Source organism: Acanthamoeba castellanii, assembly GCF_000313135.1.
Source record: "Acanthamoeba castellanii str. Neff unplaced genomic scaffold scf7180000084645, whole genome shotgun sequence".
Lineage (NCBI taxonomy): Eukaryota > Discosea > Longamoebia > Acanthamoebidae > Acanthamoeba > Acanthamoeba castellanii.
This window is the reverse complement of record NW_004457313.1, coordinates 878,355-905,122: the sequence shown is the minus strand read 5'-3', so window position 1 is coordinate 905,122 and position 26,768 is coordinate 878,355. Positions and strand designations below refer to the sequence as shown.

At 57.7% G+C, this 26,768-nt stretch overlaps 11 protein-coding genes across 11 annotated transcripts in view; 5 read left to right on the top strand and 6 right to left on the bottom strand.

Annotated features, from left to right (window-relative positions):
- ACA1_095780 (disrupted in renal carcinoma protein 2 family protein) overlaps positions 1-291 on the top strand; it is a gene marked incomplete at both ends in the record, with an annotated part of 2,679 nt that extends 2,388 nt beyond the window's left edge. Inside the window, one exon of the mRNA XM_004334893.1 lies at positions 128-291. Within this exon, the coding sequence (XP_004334941.1) occupies positions 128-291 (164 nt within the window). The remainder of the gene's footprint in view (positions 1-127) is intronic.
- Positions 292-407: 116 nt separating this feature from the next.
- On the top strand, positions 408-3,065 carry ACA1_095770 (transporter, major facilitator subfamily protein; the record flags this gene model as incomplete). Its single annotated transcript, XM_004334892.1, has 12 exons — positions 408-699; positions 771-892; positions 1,027-1,129; positions 1,208-1,256; positions 1,347-1,446; positions 1,536-1,636; positions 1,798-1,952; positions 2,035-2,174; positions 2,276-2,431; positions 2,504-2,573; positions 2,756-2,877; positions 2,943-3,065. The coding sequence occupies 12 exons, from the start codon at positions 408-410 to the stop codon at positions 3,063-3,065; spliced, it is 1,533 nt and encodes a 510-aa protein (XP_004334940.1).
- Positions 3,066-3,101: 36 nt separating this feature from the next.
- Positions 3,102-4,735, bottom strand: ACA1_095760 (Fbox domain containing protein; the record flags this gene model as incomplete). Its single annotated transcript, XM_004334891.1, has 7 exons — positions 3,102-3,248; positions 3,326-3,396; positions 3,490-3,572; positions 4,081-4,152; positions 4,238-4,319; positions 4,399-4,533; positions 4,621-4,735. 7 exons carry the CDS (start codon positions 4,733-4,735, stop codon positions 3,102-3,104), a joined length of 705 nt encoding a protein of 234 aa, XP_004334939.1.
- Positions 4,736-4,860: 125 nt separating this feature from the next.
- ACA1_095750 (mitochondrial carrier protein) lies at positions 4,861-6,106 on the top strand (the record flags this gene model as incomplete). Its single annotated transcript, XM_004334890.1, has 7 exons — positions 4,861-4,959; positions 5,077-5,207; positions 5,302-5,346; positions 5,451-5,590; positions 5,684-5,736; positions 5,829-5,936; positions 6,005-6,106. 7 exons carry the CDS (start codon positions 4,861-4,863, stop codon positions 6,104-6,106), a joined length of 678 nt encoding a protein of 225 aa, XP_004334938.1.
- Positions 6,107-6,196: 90 nt separating this feature from the next.
- On the top strand, positions 6,197-6,708 carry ACA1_095740 (carrier superfamily protein; the record flags this gene model as incomplete). The annotated part of the gene is made up of 3 exons (XM_004334889.1): positions 6,197-6,235; positions 6,350-6,439; positions 6,574-6,708. The coding sequence occupies 3 exons, from the start codon at positions 6,197-6,199 to the stop codon at positions 6,706-6,708; spliced, it is 264 nt and encodes an 87-aa protein (XP_004334937.1).
- An 87-nt stretch (positions 6,709-6,795) lies between these two features.
- On the bottom strand, positions 6,796-7,549 carry ACA1_095730 (Fbox domain containing protein; the record flags this gene model as incomplete). The annotated part of the gene is made up of 4 exons (XM_004334888.1): positions 6,796-6,974; positions 7,068-7,173; positions 7,260-7,350; positions 7,425-7,549. 4 exons carry the CDS (start codon positions 7,547-7,549, stop codon positions 6,796-6,798), a joined length of 501 nt encoding a protein of 166 aa, XP_004334936.1.
- Positions 7,550-7,673: 124 nt separating this feature from the next.
- Positions 7,674-11,653, bottom strand: ACA1_095720 (uncharacterized protein; the record flags this gene model as incomplete). The annotated part of the gene is made up of 17 exons (XM_004334887.1): positions 7,674-7,863; positions 7,971-8,228; positions 8,326-8,366; positions 8,512-8,651; positions 8,723-8,927; positions 9,015-9,110; positions 9,222-9,306; positions 9,465-9,573; positions 9,682-9,738; positions 9,805-9,935; positions 9,956-10,133; positions 10,211-10,358; positions 10,448-10,620; positions 10,706-10,888; positions 11,001-11,110; positions 11,190-11,332; positions 11,618-11,653. Coding segments are annotated over 17 exons (2,283 nt in total), but the record flags the coding sequence as incomplete, so codon positions are not given.
- A 199-nt stretch (positions 11,654-11,852) lies between these two features.
- ACA1_095710 (uncharacterized protein) lies at positions 11,853-14,717 on the top strand (the record flags this gene model as incomplete). The annotated part of the gene is made up of 10 exons (XM_004334886.1): positions 11,853-11,908; positions 12,010-12,142; positions 12,217-12,297; positions 12,393-12,603; positions 12,693-12,793; positions 12,863-13,603; positions 13,687-13,884; positions 13,982-14,166; positions 14,248-14,464; positions 14,553-14,717. 10 exons carry the CDS (start codon positions 11,853-11,855, stop codon positions 14,715-14,717), a joined length of 2,088 nt encoding a protein of 695 aa, XP_004334934.1.
- A 117-nt stretch (positions 14,718-14,834) lies between these two features.
- Positions 14,835-19,009, bottom strand: ACA1_095700 (uncharacterized protein; the record flags this gene model as incomplete). Its single annotated transcript, XM_004334885.1, has 17 exons — positions 14,835-14,987; positions 15,092-15,175; positions 15,242-15,306; positions 15,414-15,519; positions 15,637-15,788; positions 15,857-15,998; positions 16,075-16,151; positions 16,231-16,526; positions 16,597-16,817; positions 16,922-16,982; positions 17,246-17,335; positions 17,454-17,581; positions 17,727-17,812; positions 17,982-18,108; positions 18,261-18,445; positions 18,570-18,739; positions 18,861-19,009. The coding sequence occupies 17 exons, from the start codon at positions 19,007-19,009 to the stop codon at positions 14,835-14,837; spliced, it is 2,292 nt and encodes a 763-aa protein (XP_004334933.1).
- A 136-nt stretch (positions 19,010-19,145) lies between these two features.
- ACA1_095690 (uncharacterized protein) lies at positions 19,146-22,997 on the bottom strand (the record flags this gene model as incomplete). The annotated part of the gene is made up of 18 exons (XM_004334884.1): positions 19,146-19,350; positions 19,439-19,620; positions 19,712-19,787; positions 19,865-19,980; positions 20,076-20,215; positions 20,312-20,426; positions 20,462-20,542; positions 20,613-20,708; positions 20,779-20,863; positions 20,940-21,102; positions 21,214-21,285; positions 21,370-21,693; positions 21,797-21,929; positions 22,005-22,177; positions 22,252-22,434; positions 22,534-22,635; positions 22,723-22,829; positions 22,891-22,997. 18 exons carry the CDS (start codon positions 22,995-22,997, stop codon positions 19,146-19,148), a joined length of 2,460 nt encoding a protein of 819 aa, XP_004334932.1.
- Positions 22,998-23,732: 735 nt separating this feature from the next.
- Positions 23,733-26,478, bottom strand: ACA1_095680 (uncharacterized protein; the record flags this gene model as incomplete). Its single annotated transcript, XM_004334883.1, has 14 exons — positions 23,733-23,866; positions 23,934-24,036; positions 24,119-24,272; positions 24,392-24,543; positions 24,627-24,764; positions 24,876-24,952; positions 25,057-25,131; positions 25,197-25,458; positions 25,530-25,591; positions 25,656-25,793; positions 25,882-25,945; positions 26,050-26,102; positions 26,187-26,321; positions 26,388-26,478. The coding sequence occupies 14 exons, from the start codon at positions 26,476-26,478 to the stop codon at positions 23,733-23,735; spliced, it is 1,638 nt and encodes a 545-aa protein (XP_004334931.1).
- Between the last annotated feature and the right edge of the window lie 290 nt (positions 26,479-26,768).

Genomic DNA, 26,768 nt, shown 5'->3' with positions numbered 1-26,768 from the left:
CCTGATGGTGCTGCTGATCAACATCGCCACCCTCATCTTCCTCTTCGTGTCGCCGTTGATCACCACGACGTGGATCAACACCATCCAAATGCTCACCATGGTCGGCTGCTTCATCATGGTACAGCAGCAAGGCCTACAAACACTGGTAAATGTGGTCTCACCATACGCACGTGTCAGGTGGTGTTCGTGAACGAGCGATACAAGCGATGGGAGGCCGAAATGGCGATCTATCACGAGAAGCCACAGCTCTCCCACCCTCCACCTCCCCTCGGCCTCAACGTCCAGGAATGAAATTTTTTTTTTTGTATTTGCTGGAATGGATCAGCATTAATATGTCCACAACTTTTTTTGATCTCTTTTTTAACGATAAAATAAGAAAAAAAACTCTCTTGTGGGTGGCAGTGCAAATGGAAGTGATTAGCCTTCGAAGCCACGCCAGGGCGATAAATGATGATGAGGAAAAAGATCTCCTCCATCCCACTGAAGATGATGAAAGTGATGAATCACTTGATGAAAAAGGGAGTAGGAGAGATGTGACAGAGGGAAAAGAGGAGCCCCGAGTGGTGGACGAAGAGGTGTACAAAGTGACGTGGCTGCGGTGGTGGGTGCTCTTCGTCTTCTGCTTCGCGTCGTTCGTGCAGTGCCTCGTATGGTTCACCTTCTCCTCCGTGCCCAAGGTCGCCAAGGGCTACTACCCCGGTACACTCACACACCAGTTCGCACGCGATGCTGATGTGGCACTGACGATGCGCCGTGTCGTGGCTCGCCAGGCGTGGACGATGCCACCATCGACCTGCTCCTCAACTGGGGCACCATCATCTACATCCCGGTGCTGCCCTACGTGTCGTGGCTCCAAACGCGGCGCAACGGCCTCCTCATCGCCTTCTGGCAGGTCCGTGTGTGTGTGTGTGTGTGTGGCTGTGTGCGTGTGCGTGTGCGTGTGCGTGTGCGTGTGCCTGTGTGTGTGCTGTGTGCTGTGTGCGTGCGTGCGTGCGGTGGCCTTACGAGGAATCATGGCCTTGGCAGGGCAATGCACTTATATTCCTGGCGACGGTGATCCGTACGATCCCGTGCTGGGCGCCGGCCCACCTGCGCGGCAACTTCTACATGCAGTGGACCCTACACGTCGGTGCACTGCCTGTCTGTCAGCAGTCCCATTTCAGTTGGGGCGGAGATCTCACACTGACCACACCTCCGCACCGTGCAGGGCAGATATTGAACGCCGCCGCTGGACCTATCGTGTTCGCGGTGTGCAGGTACTGTGTTGGGTTTACACGTTCACACTTGCGACCATTTTGTCTGAAGTGTTGGCTGACGACGGCGATGTGGGTGGTGTGTGTGTGCAGCAAGCTCTCAGCAGTGTGGTTCCCGGACCATCAGCGAGCCACCGCCACAGCTCTCGCATACACTTCTAATGCGCTGGGCACCGCCGTGGGCTACATTCTCGTGCGCGCCCCCGCCCTTTCTCCTTTTCGTTCTTTCTTTCGTTCGTCTTTTTTTTCGTTCTTTCATTCTTACACACTTTCGTGGAGCAGGGTCCCGGGCTCGCGCCGACAGTGGACCAGATGCCCACCCTCCTCTACGTGCAGATCGGGCTGGCCTCGCTTCCAATTCTCGGCGGCCTCATCTACTACCGGTTCGATTCGGCCACGCGTGTCTCTGTGTGTCGTTGGTCGTGTCGTGTCGTGTCGTGTGGAGTGTTGTGTCGAGTGTGGTGTCGTGTCGTTGGTCGTGTCGTGGCGTGTCGAGTGTAGTGTCGTGTCTCCTTTGGCTGATGTCGGGTCGATTGATCGCCAGGGAGCGGCCCAAGCACCCGCCGAGCGCAGTGGCGTTGGCCCACAGGGAGGGGCGCTACGAGGAGAGTTTTTTCAAGGGCGTGCGCGGCGCGCTTCTCAACGTTTCCTTCCTCCTCTGCATCACCGCCTGCGGCGTACAGGCCGGCGTCACCAGCGGTACCGCACCCCTCGCCTCCTCCCCTCTGACCGACCCAGTTGGCCGCTCTCGCTCACACTTCACCGCTGCGCCCGCCCACAGGGTGGCAGGGCGTGCTGCCTCAGGCGCTCGAGGACCTGGACTACACCGAGTCTGAGTCCGGCTGGCTCGGCTTCGGCAACAGCATAGCGGGCATTGCCGGAGGCGTGCTCTTCGGTCCCGTCACCGACATTTTCTTTAAGGTGCGACGTGGCGAACATTACACTGGTGTTCATCAGTATAATTATCATCGATTGCGATTGTTCTGTCGTATTGGTGTGCGCTCTATAAACGGTGATTGCAGAGGCGGAGCAAGCTGCTGCTTCTGCTGCTGTTCGGCCTCTCCACGTCGGGCTTCGCGTGGTTCACCCTCAGCCTCCCCACACCCTTTGGCGGCGCGCTCATACCGAGCACCTTCTGGACGCTCATGACCGCGCTGGGCATCGCTGGCCTCTTCCAGGTACGTACCATTCCACCCCACACTTCGCGCATCGCCCCACTATAGTGTCGTCTCTTATCACTCGACCTTCAGGGCGGCATCGGGCCGGCCCTCTTCGAGCTGTCGGCTGAGCTGCTGTACCCCATCCCGGAGGCCACGTCAGGTACTTCTCTCGTCCATCACACACGCACACACGCACACACACGCACACGCACACGCACACACGCACCCGCACACACACACGCACACGCACACAATACGAGACAGGCACGCACACGCATCACCACACACGCACACGAAAATAAAGGTATGGTCTGACACGTGAACAACGTGTGTGGCTGCCAGGCGGGCTGCTTTCGCTGCTGATGAATATGGCCACCCTCGTGTTCCTCTTTGTGTCGCCCCTCATCAAGACCACCTGGTTCAACCTCATCGTCACCTCGACCCTCCTCTTCTGCGGCGTTCTCGTACGTTGCGCCGATCAAATAGAAGCACTGGCTGCGTGGGGGCGCTCTTCGTTGGCTGATGGTAGGGGGTGGCGCAGGTGGTGCTGATGCGGGAGCGCTATCGGCGATGGGAAGCCGAGGTGGCGATCTACCACGAGAGTCAGCGGAGTCTACCCCACAAACTACGCCGCATGGAGCAGCCCAACTAACACCCTCAAACCTGGCAATGAAAGAACAATGTTGGTCTACTCCTGATTCATCTCAGTCTTATCTTCTCGGGGCAGCTGCAGTGCGTATGCGGGGCTGTCGACCGCGGGCAGTGCTGGTACTACGCCCAGGTTGATACAGTACCGCGTTCCGCCCCACGACACCACCGGCAACAGCTCTGCGACCTGCGAAATGTTAGGACAGACAAGTGTCACTGGTCCGCGGCGTATCAACCAAAAAAGTTGGTGGGGCGAGTGAGTACCGCCAGGGAGCCCAGGCCGAGCATACCCACCACTTGAACGCCATTGACGAGCCACGTGATCAAGCCCGCACCTGGGTGGAGGAAGTACGCGGATGTCAGCACGCGCGCGGCGATGTGCACATAGTTTTGCCTCTGCAGCTAAGGCAAGTGGCACACGTCGCAACCTTGCCGGAGGTCGACGTAAACGCCGATGGTGTCCCCGCTGCCGTAGCCTCTGCCCGCCTCCAACGTGGTCTCAGCTCCATCTCTGCTCCACGATGGTGAGTGCGGCGTGAAAAATACAAAAATACATAAAATAAATGAATAGATAGATAAATAAAGTGTAATTAAATAGATAAATCAAGCTTGGACCCTCCAAGAGAGGCGTACACTCGCGCATAGACCGTGCGGGAACAGTGGAAGAATGACCCATCGGCGCGTTCTGGTGAATTTTTATACGCGCCGCCCATTTGTGTAAACTTTTTATGGAGCTAAGCACACAAATCGCGTTGGTACGTACCCAGACACCATTCGGGCGCACCCAAACACTGCTTCGTACCCACCCCAATCAGGAAGCTACTTCCGCCGAACCTGCGCGTGTGTGTCGTGTCGTGTCGTTGGTCGTGTCGTTGGTCGTGTCGTGTCGTGTCGTGTCGTGTCGTGTCGTGTCGTGTCGTGTCGTGTCGTGTCGTGTCGTGTCGTGTCGTGTCGTGTCATATGTGTCTCGTTAGCGTGCTCCTCCCAATTCGATTTGTTCATACAAAGTGGAAAGGTACATGGTGAAGGTGATCTCGAAGTAGTTGACCCGGCCGGGCTTGAGCGGCTGCAGGGTCGACGTCGTCGTCCACCTGCCCACGCGGAGACGACGAAATGATGAAATAGTGACGATGATGATGACGACGGCGACAATGACGGTGGTGATGGCAATCGTACCCTTCGGTCGGCTGTCTGGCGGTGAGCCCCTCGTTGCTGACGTCCAACGGCTGAGCGGGGTCCCACCGCAGATAGGGCGAATCTGTTGGCCAACAGCGAAGAGTCAAGAAGAACGCGAGTTGACGTGGGAGAAGGGAGAGGGAGGCTGGCGCGTGGCGTACGGTGCAGGCGTCGGTACAGAGCAGCGTAGGACATGGCGGCGTCGCCGGGCTTCAGGCAGCGGCGCAGGGTGGCCAGGTGCTGCTGGTGGCCGCATTCGCTCGCGCACAGCCGGCGCCACAGCCCGTCGTCAGCGCCTACCTCCCCCCGCAACTTTTAGAATCCAGCTAATAATATATATAAAATAGAATAAAAAATAGAAATAAATGACAGGATATGCACACCAAGCTGGCGAAAGGTCCAGCAGGTGAGCTGGACAGCCTGGAGGTCGCGGGCATCGAGCAGCGAAAACACCTCCAACCAAGTCTCGGGCGGCAGCACCTCCATCTCTTTGTTCATAGTACAAGTATTTTTTTGAATTAAAAAGCTTTTTAACACTTTTGCAACAGAGAAACGCAAGTTTCTTCTTAATTTTTTCAGCTGCTTATATTGTTTCCTTTCTCGACGACGACAGGCAGCAGGTCATGTCCGCCGCACCTGTTGTGGCCCCCAGCCCTCCCGTGGAGGGCACCGCAGTGAAGTTCGTGCTCGGCGGGCTCTCCTGCTGCATTGCCGCCCTATTTGTACGCTTTATCTTATTTATTATTATTATTATTTCTATTTTCAATAGAAAAACACGGTGTTGACAATTTTTTTTATAGTAACATTTATTTTTATGTATGATATGTGTGCATGGACAGACCAACCCGATTGATGTGGTGAAGGTGCGACTGCAGCTGCGTGGCGAGCTGGGCGGGGCTGCGGCCCAGTCGAAGGTGGGCTTCCTCTCCCACCTCCTCCGCACTGAGGGTCTCTCGGCCTTCTACAAAGGGTACAAATCCGCACGCGTCCGCGACACACGACACACGCAACGCACACGACACACACCGCACGCGCCACTATCTGACTCCCATGTGTGCGGCCAGGCTCTCGGCGTCGTTGATGCGAGAAGCCAGCTACTCGACCATTCGGTACAATCACGTGTGTGTCGCATGCGTGTCATGCGTGTCGTGTCGTGTGTGCGTGTCATGTTGTCATATTGTGGGCTGACGTGATATTGTCACACCATTCGAAGGATGGGCGGGTACGAGGTGTGCAAGACGCAGCTGGGCGCGACGGACCCGGCCACGACGCCCCTGTGGAAGAAGATCGTGGCGGGCGGCATCGCCGGCGCCACCGGCGCAGCCATCGCCAACCCGACCGATCTTGTCAAAGGTGTGTGTCCTGTTTTTCGTGTCGTGTCGTGTCGTGCGTGTCGTGTCGTGTGCAACGTTGACCGCAGCGCTCACTTTCACTTTCTCTGCGTAGTGCGGCTGCAAGCTGACACCGGCAGCCATGCCACGGGTGGGCCACGCTACAAGGTTAAACCTTTACTTGCCGGCTCTCTTGACACTGTCACGACAGCCACGGTGAATCTCATTCAACTCTACAACGTTGCGTTGCGTTGCAACAGAGCACGCTGCATGCGTTCAAGGAGGTCTATCGCACGGAAGGCTGGGCCGGCCTCTACAGGGGCGTGGGTCCCACCACCCAGCGGGCCGCCCTGTTGACCGCCGCCCAGGTCCGTCCCGCTTGAGCCGCCCCGCGCGGTCCCTTCCGGTGGGAACTGACGTGTGTGTGTGTGTGTAGCTGTCGTCGTACGACCATGCCAAGCAAGCGCTGCTGCGCCTTGGCGTGGTGCGCGAGGACAACCTCTACGCCCACTTCTGGTGCGTGGCCAGCTTCTTGTGATGCTCCCTTCCTGCTGCACTGTGCCCTTCGTTTCTTAATGGCGTCCTATCAACAACCACAAATCATCGATCAACCAACTCAAGTGCGTCGATGATCGCTGGTCTGGTCGCTGCCGCCGTCACCTCCCCTGTACGTCCACATGAACAAAAAACACAGCAATGACACGCACACCACCGCACGCGCACGCATACCCCCGCATACGTACGTACGCGCACACACGTTTGACGTTTATTGTGGTGGCAGGTGGATGTGGTCAAGACGCGGGTCATGAATCAGCCGGTGGTCGAAGGCCGACCGGCCCTCTACCAATCCACGGCCGACTGTTTCGTCAAGGTTCGTCCCTCTACGTTGCATTTGTGAATCACACTGTTTCACACACACACACACAACACACACACACACACACAAACACACCTACGACACGCACGACACACGATGGCACCTTTTTCGTTGTTGGTGATTGACAGACGGTGCGGGCGGAGGGACTGCGCGGCCTGTACAAGGGGTTCATCCCCAACTGGATCCGCATAGGACCCCATACGATCATCACCTTCCTCGTCTACGAACGCCTTCGCCTGTGGAGCGGCCTGCGACCCTTCTGAACTCGCGAGTGACCCTGCGTCCCATCATTGCAAGCGTCAGCAAGACGAAGAACTTGTTGCTACAAATTGTTTCCAAATTGTTTCGCTTCATTTTGGAGGCCTGGCACACAGTCCGAAGGAGACGTTCGTGTTGCTGGTGATGCCGGCGTCGACGAGCTTCTGGGTCGGGTCCTCCAGCGCCACCAGGCCGTCTAAGTCGTCGATGCGAAAGAGGTGCAGCTTGTGCGGCGGCATCATCGAACTGCACGCGATCACCCGGACCAACGCTGCACACATGGCACGCGCGACGCGACACACGTCAGCCATTCAAACGCGCGCGCGGTCGAGTGGTGTGTGCGCAATGGCAAGACTTAATGTACTGCGGACGCTGGCGTCGGGCTCCACGAGTACGCGGATGGGCGGTTCGTAGGAATGCGCTGGTCTTGGGTAGTCGTTACGGAAGGCGTTCACGGCGATGCGTTCCGTCTGTGTCACCGCCGTGCGTGCGCGCACAGTTTCGCCGGTGGTGAGAACACCACGCAGCTGCGAGTGAGCTGGGGGAGAGAGCGCACCATGCAGCGATACCAGCGCTTCCAGTCGCTGCCGAACCGGCGGCGGTCCACCTTGGGAAACTCCCTCTCGCCGCACAACCGCTTCCACACCCTGAATATTATTTTTATTTTCTGCAGTATATATTACAGAAACAATATTTATAATATATTATTAGGAAGGGGTACACGGGGTCGTTGGCGAGCTCGTGCCAATGGCGCGAGACGCGTAGGGCGGCGACAGTGGCGCTGAGGTCGAGGTAGCTGAAGAGGTGCAGCAGGACCTCGTCCGGCAGCGGGGCTGTCAACACCATTGCCATGGCTATTGGTTGGAATTGGAGATCTTTGTGTGCGTCAAAAATACAAAATAAATAAAAGAATAAATCTATATTTCAGAAGAAAAAAGGCCAACAAGAAGGTAAAGCCACGCTTACGGGCTTACTTCTTGTCCTTGGCGGGCTGGTCGATGGTCTTCTTGAAGCGGACGGTGTTGACAAGGTCGGTCTTCTTCTTGTTGTTGGCGAGCCGCTTGCCGACGAGCCTCTGGTTCTCCTTCTCCACCTTGGCCAGCTCGGCCTTGGTAGAGTTGAGCTCCTTCGTGAAGAAGTCCCTGAACTTGTCCTGCTCCCTGTTTTTGAACACATTGGTGTCAGCACCGCACGACACGCACCACCGCACACGCGACACACGCGACGCGCAAACGATCGACGAGACGACAGAGCGGAGAGGGCGTACGCAAAGAGGCTGCTCTTGGAGAGGGCGAGGGAGCCGAGGCAGCTGTCGATCCGGTTGATGTCCTCGTTGATCGAGCGCAGGTGGGCGTCGGACCGGTTGATCCTCTTCTGCAGCTCGGCCGCCTTCTCGTTGCGCTTCGCGATGGCCTCCAGCGTCTTCTTGACGTCGGCCGGGATGTAGCCCGCCGCCGACCACTCCTCGACCAAGGCCCGGGTGGTGCTCTCCAGCTGGAACTGCTGGTCCTCCGTCTGTCGCTCCCTGTGCGCAGGCAGACGCAAGCAAGAAGGAAAATGAATGAGAAAACAGACTGAGAAAAAGAAAATGCTTGGGCGGCGGTGGTGTGCAGTGGACGTACTTGACCACAAACTTGACGACCTGCTTGGCCGGCACCTTCAGCTTGAAGCGGTAGAAGTGGCCAGGCGCTCATCGGGCTCCGCCGTCTCGATCAGCTCCGACGACTTCTTCGGATGCTGTTGTGTGCAGCCGTGGTCAGAATATAAATATTCTAAAACTGGAAATTTGGTAGGTAAAGTGTGCGAACCTCGAGATAGAAGTGGTCGATGTCCTGATCGTTCTTGTTGTCGATCACGTAGGTGAACTCGTACACGCGCCACCTCCTCAGGTACAGGCGGCCTCGTTCCCAGTCGTACTGCGCCGCGTCGGCTTGGTATACGGGCCTCACTGGCAGTCGGCAACGAAATGAGTTGTGAGTTCGTGCGAGCGGGTGCGGAGGAGAGAGAGAGACTGCGTACGTTCGGAGGAGTCGGTCATGGTGACGGTGGTCTTGAGGTCGACGGCGTAGGCCGCGTAGATCTCCTCGTTGACCTTGACCCGCGGCAGCATCGACTCGCCCACGTAGACGTCGTCCTCGAACAGGCACAGCGGCCCCGACTCGAGCGGCACGCCGAACGTGTTCTTGAACTTGATCACCGCCAGCGGGTTGTCCTCCCGCACATTCTTCGCATTTTGCCCATCACCACCCAGGTTAGGTAATCCCTCAATTAATAAGCCGAAGCGGCTGAGTGGGTGGGGTCGAGAGGGTACCTTGTTGTAGACGGAGGCCTTGACGCCGTTGAACTCGGTGTGGAGGAAGGGCACGAGGGCCGACTGGTTGCGGTTCACGTTCACCGCGTTCGTGATCTGTCCGTTCGGTGGTTGGTTGGGTTAGTTTGGTTGTCAGATTGGCCATCGCAGTTGCGTGAGCAGATAAATGAGGCCTGTAAGCGGAGAGGGTGGTCGGGTGGTCCATACCTTGTACTGGAAGAGGTCGGCCATCTCCATCTTCTTGGCCTCGGAGTTGACCTCCACCGACGACGACGCCTCCGACCTCGAGAACCTGGTATGCATAAGCCGCCGCCGCATACAAACAAGAGTGAGTCGTGTGGGGTACACAGGACGATGAGAGGAGAACGGTGGTAAAAGTACTCGGCAGGGGGAGGGGGCGGGCCACCGCCACCGATGCTGTTGCTCAGGCAGAGCATGTCGTCTCCGTACGACTGCGGCACACTCTCGCATTCGTCGTAGCTCGCGTAGCTTGACATGCTCGCACGGGCCAACATGGGCGGGGGCGGCGCGCAGGCCATCATCGGAGCAGACGTGCACGCTAAGGTTCACACCACCACGACAGCCAATCGTCAGCGTTCGGCCTTAGTCTTAAATTGACAGCCAATCATCAAAATGCTTGGTTGAGCGGGGGGGGGAAGTTGCGTACGCATGGGCGGGGGCGGCGCCATGGCGGCCTTGGCGCGCATGACCGGCATGGCCTTCCCTGAAAAATCGTAACAAGGCCTCAAGTTTAGAACATGTACTCAGCATCGACAAAACGACAACGTACTCTTTTCGTGGACGGCGGTAGCCTCGACGAGGGCCGACACGTCGTGCTGGGCCACGGCGTCTTCGAGCGTGGGCGGCGCCAGGGTCTCCTCCTGCTCCACCTCGATCTGTCCGTGGTCGTCGGGCGTTAGACTCCGCCAGACACAAGTGACCGCGAGGCAGTATTGGTTTGGGGGCGTGCCTCAGTGCGAGCGGCGTAACGCGGGTTGTAGAGGTCGTAGATGAACGAGTTCGACGCGCCCGACACCAGCGACAGCTCCACCCCGCGCCAGTCCTCGTTCTGCGTGTTGTCCACCAGCGCCCACCCCTCGATGATCGACTTCACCTCCTCTGTTTGGTGTTTGGTGTTTGGTTTGTTTGCAGCCATTGTGGTTAGTGTGCCCGTTGCGTTGCGTTGGTTCGTGCACCGTGGTTGTTCGTACTCTTGGTGTTGAAGAGGAGGCGGTAGGTGGTCTTCCACACGGGCGCCTCCACGATGTACGACGCTCGGATGTTGCGCTTCTCCGTCGCTCCGCGCGTGTAGCCCGTTACGGACTTGAGGTCCTTCTTCTTCGCCTGTGACAAATCATTAGCCCACCGCGTCGTGAAAGGTGGTAAGTCGCGCTACTCGCGAGTAGAGGCTGCGGTTTTGGGGGAAGGCGCACCTGGAGGAGGATGGTGAGGAGGTGGCGCAGGTCCTGCTGCATGAGCTCGTTCGTGAACCGCAGCTTGACCACCGAGTAGAGGTTGAAGTACTGGATGGCCTTGCCCTCGACCAGCAGCGCCAGGAAGTAGGCCTCGTGCCAGCTCGGCCTCTCCAACGTCTTCTGCTCGAGGCCTGTGTAGAGCAGGAAGAAGATGAGCGACCGCGCGCTTGAACGGGAGCTGGAGGGGGTAACAGAAGGGGATGGCGGGAGGTGTACCGATGACGGTGCCCTCGACGAGGTCGCGCTTGCCGTGGCGGAGGATCTCCACCTGGACGGGCGTGCCCTTGACCTGGCCGAGCAGGTCGCGCAGGGACGAGTGCTCGTTGAGCGAGATGGAGAGGTCGTCGAGCTGCTTGTCGAAGGGCCGCGTCGACTCGTAGCTGATCGACGACACCAGACCTGTGCGCGCCAGCCCGCCACCCACCCAACCCACCACATCAAGAGGTGAGTAGCTGCGACGTAGAGTCTGACTGGCCTGGCTGCCGAGAAAAAGAAGAGGAAGTAGAGGCACCTCCAGCCTTGCCAGACACGTCGACCATGGTGAGGGACTTGAGGACGTCGTTCATGTCGCCGCTCTTGAAGAACAGCTCGAACGGCCGACCGGGGTCCACTGCGTCCTCCCTGTTGTTGGCATATGCGTCGTATGATGCATCAGGTTCTCATGCTGTGCTATCGTGGTGAGGCAGAGAGGCAGTAGTACCGTTCGAAGTAGCCGATGCCGGTCTTGGACAGCACGGCCTTCTTGACCGGGAACAGCGGCACCTCGTTGACGGTCACTGATTCAGCGACCTGCTTTCCCTTGCGCTCCTTGGGCTGCTCCATCTCTATTTCTGCAGTTCTGTTTCTGTTCAATCCCAATACGTGCATGTGGACAACAAAACAAATTGGTACACATCAATCACGTAGAACGGCAAAACAGACTGGAGAGCGTACGTGAGACTTACTGTGCGCTGTACGTGGCACTTAGTGCGGTCAAATGTTGTTGAGTGCAAGAGGAAGACGTTGGGCCTTTTGCGCGTTCAGTCGATTTCAATCTGCAGCGAAGGCTGTCGTCTTTTCTGTTTGCCCGAGATATGGAATGGAGACAAAAAGGACGCTTTCACCGACAAGTTCGGCGGCGCTACGCACCCATGGCTCACGTGACCCGTCGCAAAATGTCGCCACATATTGTAAGTGAATGCCTGCCGTAAAGTGAAATGTCATTTCTGTCGCGAGCAGCTGAACCCCACTTTGACCGTTCCCTGATTGCAAGAGAGTGACCTTGTCGCTCTTTCTTCGTTCATTCATTCTTCCGAAAACCACAGTGCGAGCGGCACCAAGCGCTTTCCACACATCTTCTGCCTTCCTACATAGATAAATAATAATGTTTCCCATTCGTAAGATCGTTCTGTTCAAGCACGGCGTTGGCTACTTCGAGCGGTACTACTGCCTCTCTCCCTGTGCACCTTTCCCCATCTGAACTAGTCATCTTTTCTATCGTAATCTTTCTGAAATCCTCCATTTACACATGAAAAAAACAGTCAGAAGAAGGTCACCGGCGAAACAGATGTGGACCTCTACTTCAAGACCAGCGAGATGAACGACGTGCTCAAGTCGCTCACCGCTGTGGACATCGGTGGCGGCAGCGTCGCCTCCATTTCCTACCAGGCCAAGGTTCGCGTCCCCTTTGCTTCTCCTACTCGCGAGCCCGAGTAGTTCACCAACACCTGCTGCTCTCCACATGCCAGACGCCCGTCGAGAAGCAGCTCGAGCAGCTGTCGCTGCACCTCAACGACCCGCTCAACTCGCTCACCGAGCTCCTTCGCCAGGTTTATAACCCTTCTCAACAGATCTTTACCAGCTCGCACTACTTGGACTTTTACAAATCTCTAAAGATGCTTTTCTACTTGATGGCATGTTGTAGGCGATCGGTGCCGAGGTGGCGCTGACCCTCTTCGACGGCGGCGTGGTCGAGGGCACCGTGCTGGGCCTCGAAAAGGTGACCGTCGTGGAGACGGCCACGGAGGAGGGCAGCACCACCCCGACCAGCAAGGTCGTGGAGAAGGAGGTCCTCAACCTCCTCATGGAAGACGACTCGATTCAGGCCTTCCCCGTGCTCGAGCTCGAGAGCTTCGGTATCGCAGCATCTTCTAGAAACAAGTTGTAGCGCTCGGCAACGTTCAACTCACACTTCTTCTTCTTCTTATTATTTGCGTGCGTGTAGTGTTCAAGGACACGACGCTGAGGCACGACCTGCAGCACCTGCTTGACGTCCTCATCAACGCCAAGAAGAAGGACCTCAAGAAGCTCACCGTCTTCGCCAAGGTATACTGACTCGTTCGCGGCGAAACCTAGCTAGACGACTGACGGTGGATGTTGTACATATGTGTCTAGGGCGAGGGCGAGCGCACGCTGGTGGCGTCGTACGTGATTGAGGCACCGGTGTGGAAGACGTCGTACAGGCTGCTGCTCACGCCCGGCAAGAGCTTCCTCCAGGGCTGGGCGCTGATCGATAACACGCAGGACGAGGACTGGAACGGCGTGACCCTCACGCTGGTGAGCGGCAAGCCCAACGCCTTCACCCACGACCTCTACTCGCCGCGCTTCCGCCAGCGCCCCGTGCTCAAGGTCAACGAGGACGCGCCGCAGAAGCCGCCCAAGCTCGAGGACGTGCTGCCCTACCACTCAGAGTCGCTGCTCAAGGACGCGCCCGCCATTCTCTCGTCGCTCTCCACCTCCGAGGCCCAGATCGGCCAGGTGTCGTCGTCCAACTCGACCAAGTTCGTCGAGCCGCCGCGCCCGTCGTACTCGTCGAGCGCCGTTCCGCCCAAGCCCACCATGCGCTCCGACACTGTGCGCAAGATCAAGCCGGTCGACGTGTTCTCCTACGCCATCGACAAGCCGGTGACGGTGAAGCGCGGCCAGTCGGCGCTGGTGCCCTTCCTGTCGGCCGAGTGCTCGGGCCTGTCGTGCTCGCTCTACAACGAGGGCGTCAACGCCAAGAACCCGCTCATGGTGGTGCGCTTCAAGAACAACTTTGACGTGGCCCTCGACGGCGGTCCTATGTCCATCTTCGACGAGGAGACCTGCATCGGCGAGGCCATGCTCGAGACCACCCGCAAGGGCGATGAGAAGGTGCGCACGAACACAGGCCACACACACACACACACACACACGATAGAATGGCTTACTTGAAGGTTGTGTTGCTGTGGGTGTAGTTCGTGCCATTCGGAGTGGAAATGAACGTGCTGGTGACGTCCAAGACCGACACGTCGTATCGGAATGTGCACAAGGTGACGGTGAACGACGGCCGACTCACCACCACGCGCTACCGCGTCTACGAGAAGGAGTACAAGTTCTCCAACAAGGGCTCCAAGGACATCGCCGACATGTTCCTCGAGCACCGCTTCTACAAGGTACAGTCAGTGGTCCAGGCTTGCGAGAAGTCGTGTGTGTCGTCGTGTGTGTCGTGTGTCGCGCGTTGTAAGAGCTTATAATTGAAATCGCACGCAGGGTGACTACGAGCTCACGGAGACCGACCAGCCGATGAACAAGACGGAGAACTTCTACCGGTTCCACATCAAGGTGGTGCACGGTGCCGAGACCCTCTTCACGGTGCGCGAGCGCAAGATCGAGGACAGCGTGGTCGACTTCAGATATGTGAGCGCCGACCAAGTCAACAGCTACCATGCCCTCAAGTACGGCCTTTCGCACGCATACACGCATGTTGTGTTGTGCCATGAGCTCATCAAACGTGTGCGTGTCGTGCGGGGATATAGCTACATTGACAGCAACATCAAGGACAAGATGGTGAAGGATATCATCCCGCTCCGCGAGAAGATCGCCAAGGAGAACTCGGTGATCAACACCGAGGACAGCGAGCTCCGCACCGCCCTCAGCCGGGAGAACAGCGCCAGGTCCGAGGTCTACCGACTCAACAACCAGTCGGCTCCCCTTACCGAGCACCAGAAGGAGCAGCTCGACACCAACCTCAAGGTGCGTGTGAGCGTGTGCGTGTGCGCGTGTGAGCGTGTGTGGTATTGGTGCGTTGCTTACACTGCGGTGTATATGCGATCGTGCGTAGACGATGATGGAGAGGGAGGGCGAGATCCGCAAGCTGAAGGCGTCGCTCAAGAAGAGGCGCGACGCCAACGAGGCCGACCAGACGGCGCTCGACCGCAAGTACGCCGAGCTCAAGTATTCGGCCGAGCTCTTCCAGCCGCCCAAGGCCATCCAGGTCCAGGCCTAAGCGCGCTCTTCTCCTTTTCTCACCACTTCCACAAGCAGACTGACGCTCGTTGATGGTGGCACACACCGTTTCTGCACTTTATAAAAAGAAGAATTCGCCTTAACCTAATGACCCGAGTCAGTCGCTGAAGCGCGGGCACGTTCTAGTCACGTCGAGGACGCCGTCGTCGAGAAGAGACGCGCCCCTTCTGCCGGTGACGCCGGGAGCGCAGTGGTGAATGACCTGCACCGCGTGGCCTCGTTCTGCGTTGGCCTGCAACCCGCGATAAACCTGCCCCCACCAACCAACCATAAATTGCGGCTTGGTCAGCACACAATCCCAATGCTCTTAGCGTCGCACATGTTGCAAACCAACCAACCAAACGGCAAACGTACGTCGGAAATTGTCTCCTGGTGGCAGTTGACCTCGCCCGGCGCATGTTCGTAGAGCCACCCGCCCAGTACCACCACCTCCATCGTCTGCCGCCCATCACCCACGTGTCAAGAATTCTAAACAAAGGCACAGCGGAATGGGGAAGTCCGTACGGGAGGGAGGTGGAAGGGTAGGGCGTAGGCGAAGCTGGGCTGATAGGCCGCACGCATTAGGCGACCTGCCATGCCGAGGGGAAGAGGTGAGCCCACACCGTTGCGTGGCCAGCGGAAGAAAGACCGTGTGGACCCAAAAAAAGTGGTTGTGAGGGTGTTCACGTGAGCGAACCAGCAATCAAACGCTTGTGCGTCCAGTCCTGACGGCTGGCCACGACGAAGGCCGACTTGCTTTTGGGGAAGACCTGATTGGTCGTCACGGAAAGGTCCAGCAATTCCTGTGTGCAACCAACCAACCAATCACACGGCACACACCGCAATGGCGGTTTCAGATTGGGTCACCTTATATCACACATTTACACTACTACGCTCATCTCCTCGAGGCTCGAGCGTACCAGTGTGGAGGCGGAGAGATAGGCGAAGAGGGGCTCCACTTCGGTGTCGTATAACTGAAAGTCGACCAGCCGCAGGCGCCTGAGGTTGGGGAGCAGGCTGAGCGTGCAGTCCTCGGGCCTGGCCGCTCTCGACGGCGGAGCCAGCACCAGGCCTGATAGGAGATGATTTAGAAGAAGAAAAGAAACAAGATCAAAAAAAAATGAAAATGAAAATGGTCACCGTGTGTTGGGTGGAGCGGTGCGTGAGGGAAGAGGGCGGCCAGGTTCGAAAGCTGGTGTGGGTCTCGAACGCAGCGGACCAGCTCCAGCTCGGTGAGCGTCGCCGCCAGCCGACCGAACATTTCGCGCCAGGACCACTCGCCCTTGATTGTTGTAGTTTGTTGTCATTGCGTGATTTTCTCACATTGTTGTGTGATTGAATGCGTGAGGGAGACGCACGGTTGGAGAATTGTAGTCGAGATAGGCGGGACGCTCTACGCGCAAACGGGACAGCGCGATTGGCGGCTTGGGGTCGTCTGTGGTTCGGTGAGTATGGTTGCATGGTAACCAGTACGCGCAAAAGGAAATGGGAAGTGGTTGCAGGGGAACCGGTACCCGCGGGCTCGGGGTGCTGGCTAATCCACTGCGACCCGAGTAGGGAGAGGGCCTTCAGGCCCGTGTGCTGGGTCCACGTGGACCGGAGGGGAAGGTGCTGGGTGCCGTCCATGCTCAGGTCAAGGAAGGCCAGGTGCGGCAGCGGCCTGTCCAGCGCCGTCTGGAGCACGTCGGCGATGCGCGAATCGGGAGTCACGCGCGAGTCGCGGAGTGAAAACTCCACCAGCGGGTTGCCCGCTTTCATGTGGTCGCCGCCACCGCCACCTCGTTGCTGTTGCGGAGGCACGGGCTCGGACCTAAATTACAAGCCGGTTTAGTTCCGAGGCGCGGCATCGTGATTTAACTCCGAATGGGGAGGGGGCGTACTCATCGTCTTCGCTCTTCTCGGCCCCCTCCTTGTTGGGCGTCTTGGGCGCTGGCGGCGGCTGACGTCCCTTCTTGTTGTTCTTGTTTTTCTTGTTCTTGGCCTGCTTGACCCTCTCGAACTGGTCCTGTTTCTTTTTCTTCGCCGCTGCCTTGCCCTGCTTGCTGCCTGCTTTTTTCTTGGGCTCCGCCACTTTGATCACACAGCCTTCCAGGTCCAGCCGCTGATCACCCCGCACACGCACACGCACACGCACACAAACCCCACCGCACGCCCACACATCAGCATGTGCGTGTGTGCCATAAGACAGTACGGAGGGGGTGGTACCTGAATGGAAGCGTTGGCATCAAGGAGGCGCTTCAGGCTTGGAAGCTCGATCTCGATATCACTGTTCAGCGAATCAAGTTTGTTTGTAAACCACCAGCCACCGCCAGCCACCGCCAGCCAGCCACCACCAGAACTACCAACAAGTAAGAGGGGGGACGCGCCACCTGAGTTGCAGCCTGGCCAGTTGCGTGAGCGAAGTGCATACGGCGTCGACCAACACACTCGACGGCACGCCCACGACACCGGTCAAATCGAGACTGTTATCTCTTTCATTAGCGCGTGTGCGGTGGTGTGTGCGGTGGTGCGTGTGGGTGTTGGCCGTACCTGCGGAGGCCCGAAAGGCAAGACACGTCCTTCACAATCGGCAGCGACAGCACGCACCTTCTAAGCCGAAGGTCCTGCAACTGCTGCCACCTGTGCGCAGGAGAAAACGCAGCGCAAGGAGGAGTGTGTGAGTTCAACATTCCATGAATTCCCGCATGTGGTGTTCTTCCTCATCATCAGCAGCATCATCAGCATCATCAACATATACGTGGCCTCTTTGCTCTTCTGGGTGGAGAAGATGGACTGGAGCTTGACGCCCGACAGGTCCAGGGTGTGCACGCAGGCGTCGTTTTTGGCCAGCTGCCGCGTCAGGTTGGGCGAGATGCCCGCACAATCCTTTTCACACCACGCACACGCACACGCACGACACGACACGACACGCACACGACACGCACGACCGACAACGCACCACAGAATCGGGTAAAGTAAGCGAAGCTTGAACTCTACGGCGGCAGATCGAGTCGTGGAAGAGAGTGCGTACGCGAAGGGCGAGGTGTTGGAGGGAAGGGAGTTTGTTGAGGATGCCGATGAGCGCCTTGTCGGTCATCTCAAAGTTGCCCGACAGATCTGTTTGGCAATCAGAGGAGGGAGAAGAAGCGGAGAATGACGTAAGGTCATGTTGGAATCACGCATGTGTGTGTGAAACAACGAGTGAGCAAGGTTCTTCGGGCGTGTTGTGCTGTGTGTGTGTGTGTGGTGTGAGTGTGTGTGTGTGTGTGTGTGTGAATGAGAATACCAAGTGTGTGGAGGTGGGTGCAGAGGCTGAGCAGCGACAGGGACTTGTCGGTCAGGTTGATGCACTCGGCCAGCGACACAGTCCGCAGCGTGCGCCGACGGATGAGGTTGAATAGGAGAAGGCTCAACTGTTCGTCGCGCAGGCCTTCACATCCGTTCAAGTCCAGCTATTTGTGTATTGTTGGTCATGTTTTACATGTTAATATATATATATAGAAATGTAAATCGATATATAAATCGATATATCGCAATTTCTAGATGACAAAGAGAAGAAGCGTACGGTGTCTAGCTCGGGACATGTGGAGTCGACGATGCGGGTGAGTTCGCCAACGGTGATGAATGGTTGGGAGTTTTGCGTGTGGTCGGGGCTTCCGGTGGCGGCGGCCGATGGCGGTTTGGCTCCGATGACAAACGAGGCAAAGTCGCCAAAGCGGAAGCTGCCCCGATTGGCCACGAACAGCTCCACTGAGGAAGATAAAAAAGGCATCATTGTCGATTCGGCACACGTCATGCCAGCTGCACGCACACGCACACACACACACACGCACGACCGCACACGCACACAAACATAGGTTGAGGAAGAACGTACGGGCAAAGGGCGAAAGCTGTCCGCGGTGCATCATGAGCGCCCACAGCCGCTCCTTGAGGTCGCCCGGCAGCGCGGCCAACCTGCGCATGTCCCGTTCCACTTTTTCCTCATCATCGCTCTCTGGGGCGCTCGTCCTCTCCGCCTCGTCGGGGCCAGACGTCGCGAGAGGGCTGTGCTTGGGTCTACAATACAATTAATTCAATATTTTTTTAACTAGAATATAACAGTAATTTAAAAATTAAGTTAATTGTTGGTTTAGAGTGAGCTGGTGGGGGGGAAGGGGAGTAGAACCTCAGGTGGAGGGCGATGTAGTCCAGGCACAGGGTGACGAGGCTCTGCAGACGGCTCGGCCCGAGGCCATCTTCCACACTCAGCAGTAGCCCATCGTCGTCGGACTCCCTTTTCGCTGTGGACCACGGCGTGGCCCCCAAGGTCGCCATCCCACTCGTGCGGCGTCGATGACAAAAAGAAAAGGATGGAGGAAGAGGGTGCGGCAGCGCTGAGAAATGCCTTTCTTCGCTTTCTTTCTTTTTTCGCGTTCGCTCTTTGACGCTACAATGAACGACGAGGTGAGGGTTAGTTCTTCTTGGTGGTGCCGGCGGCAGTGCTCTTGGCGGGGATCTTCTTGAGGAAGCGGATGCCCTGTGCGAGGGACTCCTTCTTGTCGTCGTTCCGTTCGCTCTTCTTCTCGAGCTTGGCCACCTGCTTCTCCACCTTGGCGTGCTCGGTCTTGATCGCGTTGAGCTCCTTCGTGAAGAAGTCCCTGAACTTGCTCTGTTCCCTGTTGTGCGCGCGTGCCGCGTGTGCCATGCGTGTCGTGTCGTTGGTCATGTGCGCCTGTGCGTGTGCGCGTGTGCGGTAGTGCGTACGCATAGAAGCCGCTGTCGGAGAGTGCGAGGGAGCCGAGGCAGCGGTCGATGCGGTTGATGTCCTCCTCGAGCGACGACTTGTGATCGTGCAGGGTGGTGATCTGACGCTCGAACTCCTCGCTCTTCTCCCCCCGCTTCACGATCGCGTCCAGCGTCTTCTTGACGTCCGACGGAATGTAGCCCTGTAGCACCACCACGTCCCACGTGCGTTGCATTTCTCAGTGTTTTGTGTTGTTATGCAACACCACCACTGCTGATCCAGGGTAACCGTACGGCGGCGAACCACTCCTCCGCTTGCGCCTTGTCCGTGTAGTCCAGCGGGTACGTTTCGTCGCTCTGCTCCTGCTCCCTGTTCGATTGGGACGGATGTGAGCGGGTGGTATTTTGGCTTTGCAGAGCCAGCCAAGAGCTGGCTAGATGACGTACTTGACGACGAATTTGACGACCTGCCTTGCGGGCACCACCAGCTTGAAGCGATAGAAGTGGGCCAGGCGCTCATCGGGCTCCGGCGTCTCGATCAACTCCGTCGCACTCTTCGGATGCTGACAAAGGAAAAACAAATACATCAATTTAGAAGGAACTCATATCTTTTCGAAGATAAAAATAAAAAATAGAATGTGAAAGAGAGTGTGCGAACCTCGAGATAGAAGTGGTCGATGGCATGGTCGTTTTTGTTGTCAACCACGTAGGTGAACTCATACACCTTCCACCTCCGCAGAGTGAGCCTACCCTTCTCCCACTCGTACTGGGCCGCGTCGGCCTGGTACACATCCCGCACTGCAGTGGTACCCACACACACACATACACACACACACACAATTAGGTGCGTTCGCGCGTGCTATGATGTAAACATATGAAGGGTCGAATGGATACGTTCGGAGGAGTCGGTCATGGTGACGGTGGTCTTGAGGTCGACGGCGTAGGCCGCGTAGATCTCCTCGTTGACCTTGACCCGAGGCAGCATCGACTCGCCCACGTAGACGTCGTCCTCGAACAGGCACAGCGGCCCGACTCGAGCGGCACGCCGAACGTGTTCTTGAACTTGATCACCGCCAGCGGGTTGTCCTCCCGCACATTCTTCGCATTTTGCCCATCACCACACCCCTGTCAGGCCCAGTGGCTGGTGCCACGTCACGCTGACGTGGCGTGGAGATGAGAGAGGTAGCGAGGGTACCTTGTTGTAGACGGAGGCCTTGACGCCGTGGAACTCGGTGTGGAGGAAGGGCACGAGGGCTGACTGGTTGCGGTTCACGTTCACCGCGCTCGTGATCTGTTTAAACGTAGTAATGGCCTGAATGAACAACTGGTGATCGTGCGACGTTGGTAAATACACTGCGGACCTTGTACTGGAAGAGGTCGGCCATCTCCATCTTCTTGGCCTCGGAGTTGACCTCCACCGACGACGATGCCGTAGTCCTCGAGAACCTGGAGCAATCATGAGGACGATCGAGACCAAATAAAAAGAACGAAAAAAGAACGAAAAGAGAAGAAAAAGACGTACTCTTCGGGGGGAGGAGCAGGACTCGTGCCTCCGTAACCCCCTTCTTCGTCATCGTCGTCGTCGTCGTAGCAGTGCTCTATCTCCGCCTCCGGTGCCATTTCTCTTCTGCTCTGTCGAGCGCGCGACGCCATGGGCGCAGCAGCGCACTGCATCTTCATCATCGCTGCATCGCCCCACCAGGCCACGTGTGACGCATACGTGTTAGCACCCCATCCAACTGTCATCGGGGCCGATGACCACAAGGCGATATTGTGGGGGGGAGGGCTATGCGTACGCGCGGCACTCTTCATCTTCTTCTTGCACTTCTCCTTCTCAGCCTTGGCGCGCATGATTGGCATAGGCTTTCCTAAATGGGGTCGCGACTGTGAGAAAAGCTCACCACACACACACACACACACAACAGCTGGCAATCCAGCGCGATGACACGCACTCTCATCTTTGGTTGCAGTGGCCTCAACGAGGGCAGACACGTCGTGCTGGGCGACGGCGTCTTCGAGCGTGGGCGGCGCCAGAGTCTCCTCCTGCTCCACCTCGATCTGTCGTCGGGCGTGAGACTCCGCCAGACACAAGTGACCGCGAGGCAGTATGGGTTTGGGGGGGCGTGCCTCAGTGCGAGCGGCGTAGCGCGGGTTGTAGAGGTCGTAGATGAACGAGTTCGACGCGCCCGACACCAGCGACAGCTCCACCCCGCGCCAGTCCTCGTTCTGCGTGTTGTCCACCAGCGCCCAGCCCTCGATGATCGACTTCACCTCCTCTGTTTGGTGTTTGGTGTTTGGTTTGGTTTGTAGCCATCGTCGTTATGAAGCGATTAGTGCAACGTGTTACATTGTAACATGACATGGGGTCCAGGTGCGCACTCTTGGTGTTGAAGAGGAGGCGGTAGGTGGTCTTCCACACAGGCGCCTCCACGATGTACGACGCCCGGATGTTGCGTTTATCGCCCCCGCCGCGCGTGTAGCCCGTCACGGACTTGAGATCCTTCTTCTTCGCCTGCCGCACGCAACGCGCAACACGCAACACGCATTAACATACTACTACACGATTGACAGTTGGTAGGGGCTATACCTGGAGGAGGATGGTGAGGAGGTGGCGCAGGTCCTGCTGCATGAGCTCGTTCATGAACCGCAGCTTGACCACGGCGCCGAGGTTGAAGTACTGCACGGCCTTGCCCTCGACCAGCAGCGCCAGGAAGTAGGCCTCGTGCCGACTCGGACGCACCAGCGATTTCCTCTCCAGACCTGTTCCGCGCGTGGCGTGTGCGTTGCGTCGGTAGCCGCGCGTGCGTGCGTGCGTGCGGTGGTTGGAGGTGTACCGATGACGGTGCCCTCGACGAGGTCGCGCTTGCCATGGCGGAGGACCTCCACCTGGACGGGCGTGCCCTTGACCTGACCGAGCAGGTCGCGCAGGGACGAGTGCTCGTTGAGCGAGATGGAGAGGTCGTCGAGCTGCTTGTCGAAGGGCCGCGTCGACTCGTAGCTGATCGACGACACCAGACCTGCGCGCGCCAGCCCCACCACCAGAGAGAGCGTGGGCGTGTTTGAGTTGCGGTTGTGCGCTGTTGTGGGAGAGGTGATGGTAAAGCGACAGAGCATACTGGCTTGGCCGACAGCGCTGATGTCCGAGCTGGAGTGGATGGTGCTCTTGCCCTGGTCCTTGCCGAACGTCAAGCCTCCTCCCACCTTGGCCTTGTTCTCTGCTGGTTGTTGGTTTGTTTAAACAAAACAAATTGCGGTTAAAAAAAGTAAATATATAATAATATTAAAATTCTTGAAATGGTCGGCACCTGACTTGTTGGAGAGGTCGACCATAGTGAGGGACTTGAGGACGTCGTTCATGTCGCCGCTCTTGAAGAACAACTCGAATGGCTGCCCGCCTGCCACCTCATCCTCCCTTTAGCCGCCACGTGCACCATTAGTGGGGGTTTTACACGAATCAGGAGATGAAGGAATACCGTTCGAAGTAGCCGATACCGGTCTTGGACAGCACCACCTTCTTCACTGGGAACGGGCCCGCTTCATTCTCGGCCTGCCCTCGATTTGACTCCTTGGGCTGTTCCATCTCTTGCTCTACGTCGCAATATTGACTTGTCTGAAAACACACAAAAAGTGAAACCAAAAAGTGGTGAGGAATGTGAAGCAGTTTTGTATTTATTTTGAATGCGAAAAAGGCAAGAATGAAAAACAACATATGAAGTGAATGGCCATGTGCACAACCACAATAGTCTTTGAGTTGGTGTCTGACGGGGTACATGAGCGTAGGTTGGGGGTTAGCTGCAAGTGGGACCGGCCACGGGAAGCTACGAGCTGGGAACCGCCCCTTCACTTCCATCAACCCACTCGGAAGAGCTCACATCGCCAATGCACGCGTGTTCCTTCGCACATCAGCAACTACTCATCAAGCCAATCACTGAGGAAAGAAAACGAACGCGACAACGTTTCGAACATCGACAACCTGCACGCACGGAACACGACTAGCGGCCAACGCTCGTCAATGCTCCGCGCAGCCCACCAACCCGCACTACGACTCTTCGCAGGGCGGTGGGGGCAATGCGCCTCCGCCGCCCGACGTACCCACCATTCAGGTCAGCCTGCTCGCCAGACACCAACAATCCCGAGAGCAGGACGCAACACGCCGCGCCACCTTCCCCACCGGTCCCATCTTTTTTGCATCGCGCGTCGAGTCGCTCGTCGTGTGCACCGCCACCAGGGCATCATTCACGTGTGCGGTGCGTGAGTGCGCGATTTGAACAACGTTTGTAGCAATACCACACGATATAGCGCGAGTAGAGAGGATCTAGAGGGTCCACTGGAGCGGGGCCTGAGTCGAGATGGTCTCCTGAAGCAGTTTGATGTTGTTCTCGTAGAGCTGGGTGGTGGTCGGAATGCTGTGGGTGCTCATCAGCGCCGCTGCCACACCCGCCGCCAGACCTGGTCACGGCAGTGTCAAGATGGTGGTCAGCTCAAGAATTTCAGAAACGGTCAAGGCAATGCTCACCGGTGGTCCACTCGACAGGGTGGAGGCGCGTTGCGGCGTTGGCCTTGAACGTCTGGGCCATGGTCTTGCCGGCCACCAGCATGTTTCCAAAATCACGATTGGTCTGCGTCCAGGAATGCGTGGCATGGTGGTGAGTGATTGTGAAGAATGTGGCAGCTACACAGCGGACCAGGTGTAGTAAGTACCAGAGCGCGGAAGGGGACGTAGTAGGGCTTGATGGAGCGGTCGCCCAGGTAGGCCGGGTACTTGCACAGTCCGTCGGCCATGTGATGAATGTCGGCGTAAAAGTACTCGCCAATCGCCACGCGGTCGGCGAACACCACGCCCGTCGGATTCACGCTACACCCACGCCCGCGCGATAGGTCAATTAATTGTTGTGGCGATGACAAGGCGATGGCGATGGCGATGACGATGACGATGACGATGACGATGACGATGACGGGCTAGGGGGGACGTACTGGGAGGTCATGTTCTCGTACATGAGGCGGAAGTTGTGGATACCGATGCTGCGCCGCGACTCGCGCAGGTAGGGCACCTTCGAGAGGCCCAGGTCGGTGCCGGCGACCGAGGCCGCCAGCGCCACGCGTGCGCACACCTCGGGCTTCTGGGTCTGCGCACCACCAACACCCCAGGAAACGGCATGCGATGGGTGCGTGTGCAATAGTGTGTTGCGTGCTGCGTGCAGCTAAGTACCTTGTTGCACTGCTGAGAGTAGTAGGTGTACCAGCCGAAGGCGGTGAGCTCGGCGTCGGCGAGGGAGGTCATGTTGATTCCTCCGTGCCAGTTCTTGGCCTGTGCCTTCACCTCCTGGGTGGGCAGGTACAAGTAGCCCTGCACGTTCAACACATCCACGACACACACACACGACACCACACGCAATGGTTGGCTTACGCCTGGTTAACCAGCCGTTGGAACTCGATGTCAGGCTGGTAGATGCCGCACGAGGTTGTAGTCATTGCCGGGCGGAGGTCCCCAGTTCTGGTTGGAAGTCTCGCCGATGCGCGCCTCGTTCTCCGGGCCTGTGGGCGGTTTGACGCACAAAAGCAAACTGAGAATGCGCCACAGTGATCGTGTGCGCGGGTGCGGGTGCGGTGCGTGTCTCATGCAGAGGTGGTGCTGGTACCTTCCAATCCGATGGAGCGGCGGTAAGACCAGATTCGGCCCCAGCTGAACTGAGAAGGAATTTCATAGCTAATTCCTGTTGACATATTCCACATGTTACATTCTTAACGAGTAGGTCCATATATATATCGGGAGACGTACCCCTGGGGGGAGGCGGGAAGTGCGGCTGCTTGACGGGCTCCTTCTCGATGCTCATGTAGAGCGGGAAGACGTGGGTCTGGCCGCAGTCGAGGGTGGTGTAGTCGTCCTCGTACGGGTACTCGATGCCCTGCGCGAACGGGGCGTCGGCCGTCACCAGCAGGTCGCCAAACTCGGTGGCCTCGATGAACAGCGGGGCCGAGAAGTGCAGAGCCTTCTTGTTGAACGTCTTCGACTCGTACAGCGAGTACCAGTCCAACAGATCCTGTGCACCGCACACAACGCACACATTAGAAGACGTCGAGGGCACACGCACGCACCGGGGTGGGGTGGGACCTCAGAGAGGCGGTTGCGCCACGCTTCGTTCTCCTCCTTGGGCACTCTTTGCACGGCCAAGACTGGTAAGGTAAGGTGATGGTGGTGAGAAGCTACATTGCGGTGGCTCTGAGGCGGGTGACGTACTGGACTTGACCTCGTCGCCGTGCGGACCCTTGGCGGTGTAGGCCTTCTTGACGACGGTGTTGTAAAAGACGCGCAGGTTCTTCGTCTGGTTGATGGTGGGGAAGATCCACTTGTGCAGTAAGTCGGCCGGCTCGTAGCCTGCAAGCGACGGGTAGGTCATCAGCCAAGTCGCACGACAGCACACGCACGACCGCACACGGCGTCCGGAGTTAAAAAGGCGACGTACACCAGTGCGAGACCCAGCACTTGCCCGGGTTGCCCGGAAGAGAGGCCACCATCGCCGCAAAGTCCTGTAGGCGAGGTGGGGTACGTATACGTCAGCACCATCAACAATCGCGTCAGCACGTTTGGTGCACCCAAGTGGCCGTGCCTTGGGTTGATTGACCGGATGAACGTTGTGGGTTCCAAAGTCCACCGCGCTCACGGCCGACGAGGTCAGCTGCCCGCCTGGTGGAGGAAAGCCGTGTCAGTCAGAGAAGAGAATATGGGTGGTGGAAATAAAGAGAGAAAGTAAGCAAGAAGAGGGTATACCAGGCCAGTTGGTCGACTCGAGGAGGCATATTCTCTTCTCGGGCGCCGTACGCGCGGCGGCCAGGGAGGCCGCAAGGGCCGCAGTGCTGCCTCCCGCCACCACAATGTCGCACTCTATTTCCTCATAGCGCACGCCTGGCCGAACCCCCCCCCCCCGAGCAGTTGGCGGCGAAGCGACTCAGGACGTGCGGGGGGTGAAACCTGCTGGGAGGAAGGTGGCTTGGGCGGTTGCGAAGCAGATGACAGTGACGACTGCCAGCAAGGCGGCTACGCGCGACCAGCGGCAGGACATGGGAGTGGTGGAGCCGCTGAAGCGGTGTGTGGTGTGAGCGAGTTGGGTGGGGGCAGACAACAATTCAGGCAGGGCGGTGGTTTCAATGGCGCTGTGGCGTGCAGGTGATTGGTCAGCCCAGGTGGAGGGAGAAAGTCTCTTCTGTTTCACCCTTTCGACGCATCGCGTCTAAAGTTCTCATAAGGCCGCGTAATGAGTGTACACCCGATGTTGTGATGTCCCCAGGTCCTGGTGGTCCGGGCTTGGCCGAGAAATGACTTCACAATTTGTGTGGCGCCTTTTCAATCTTT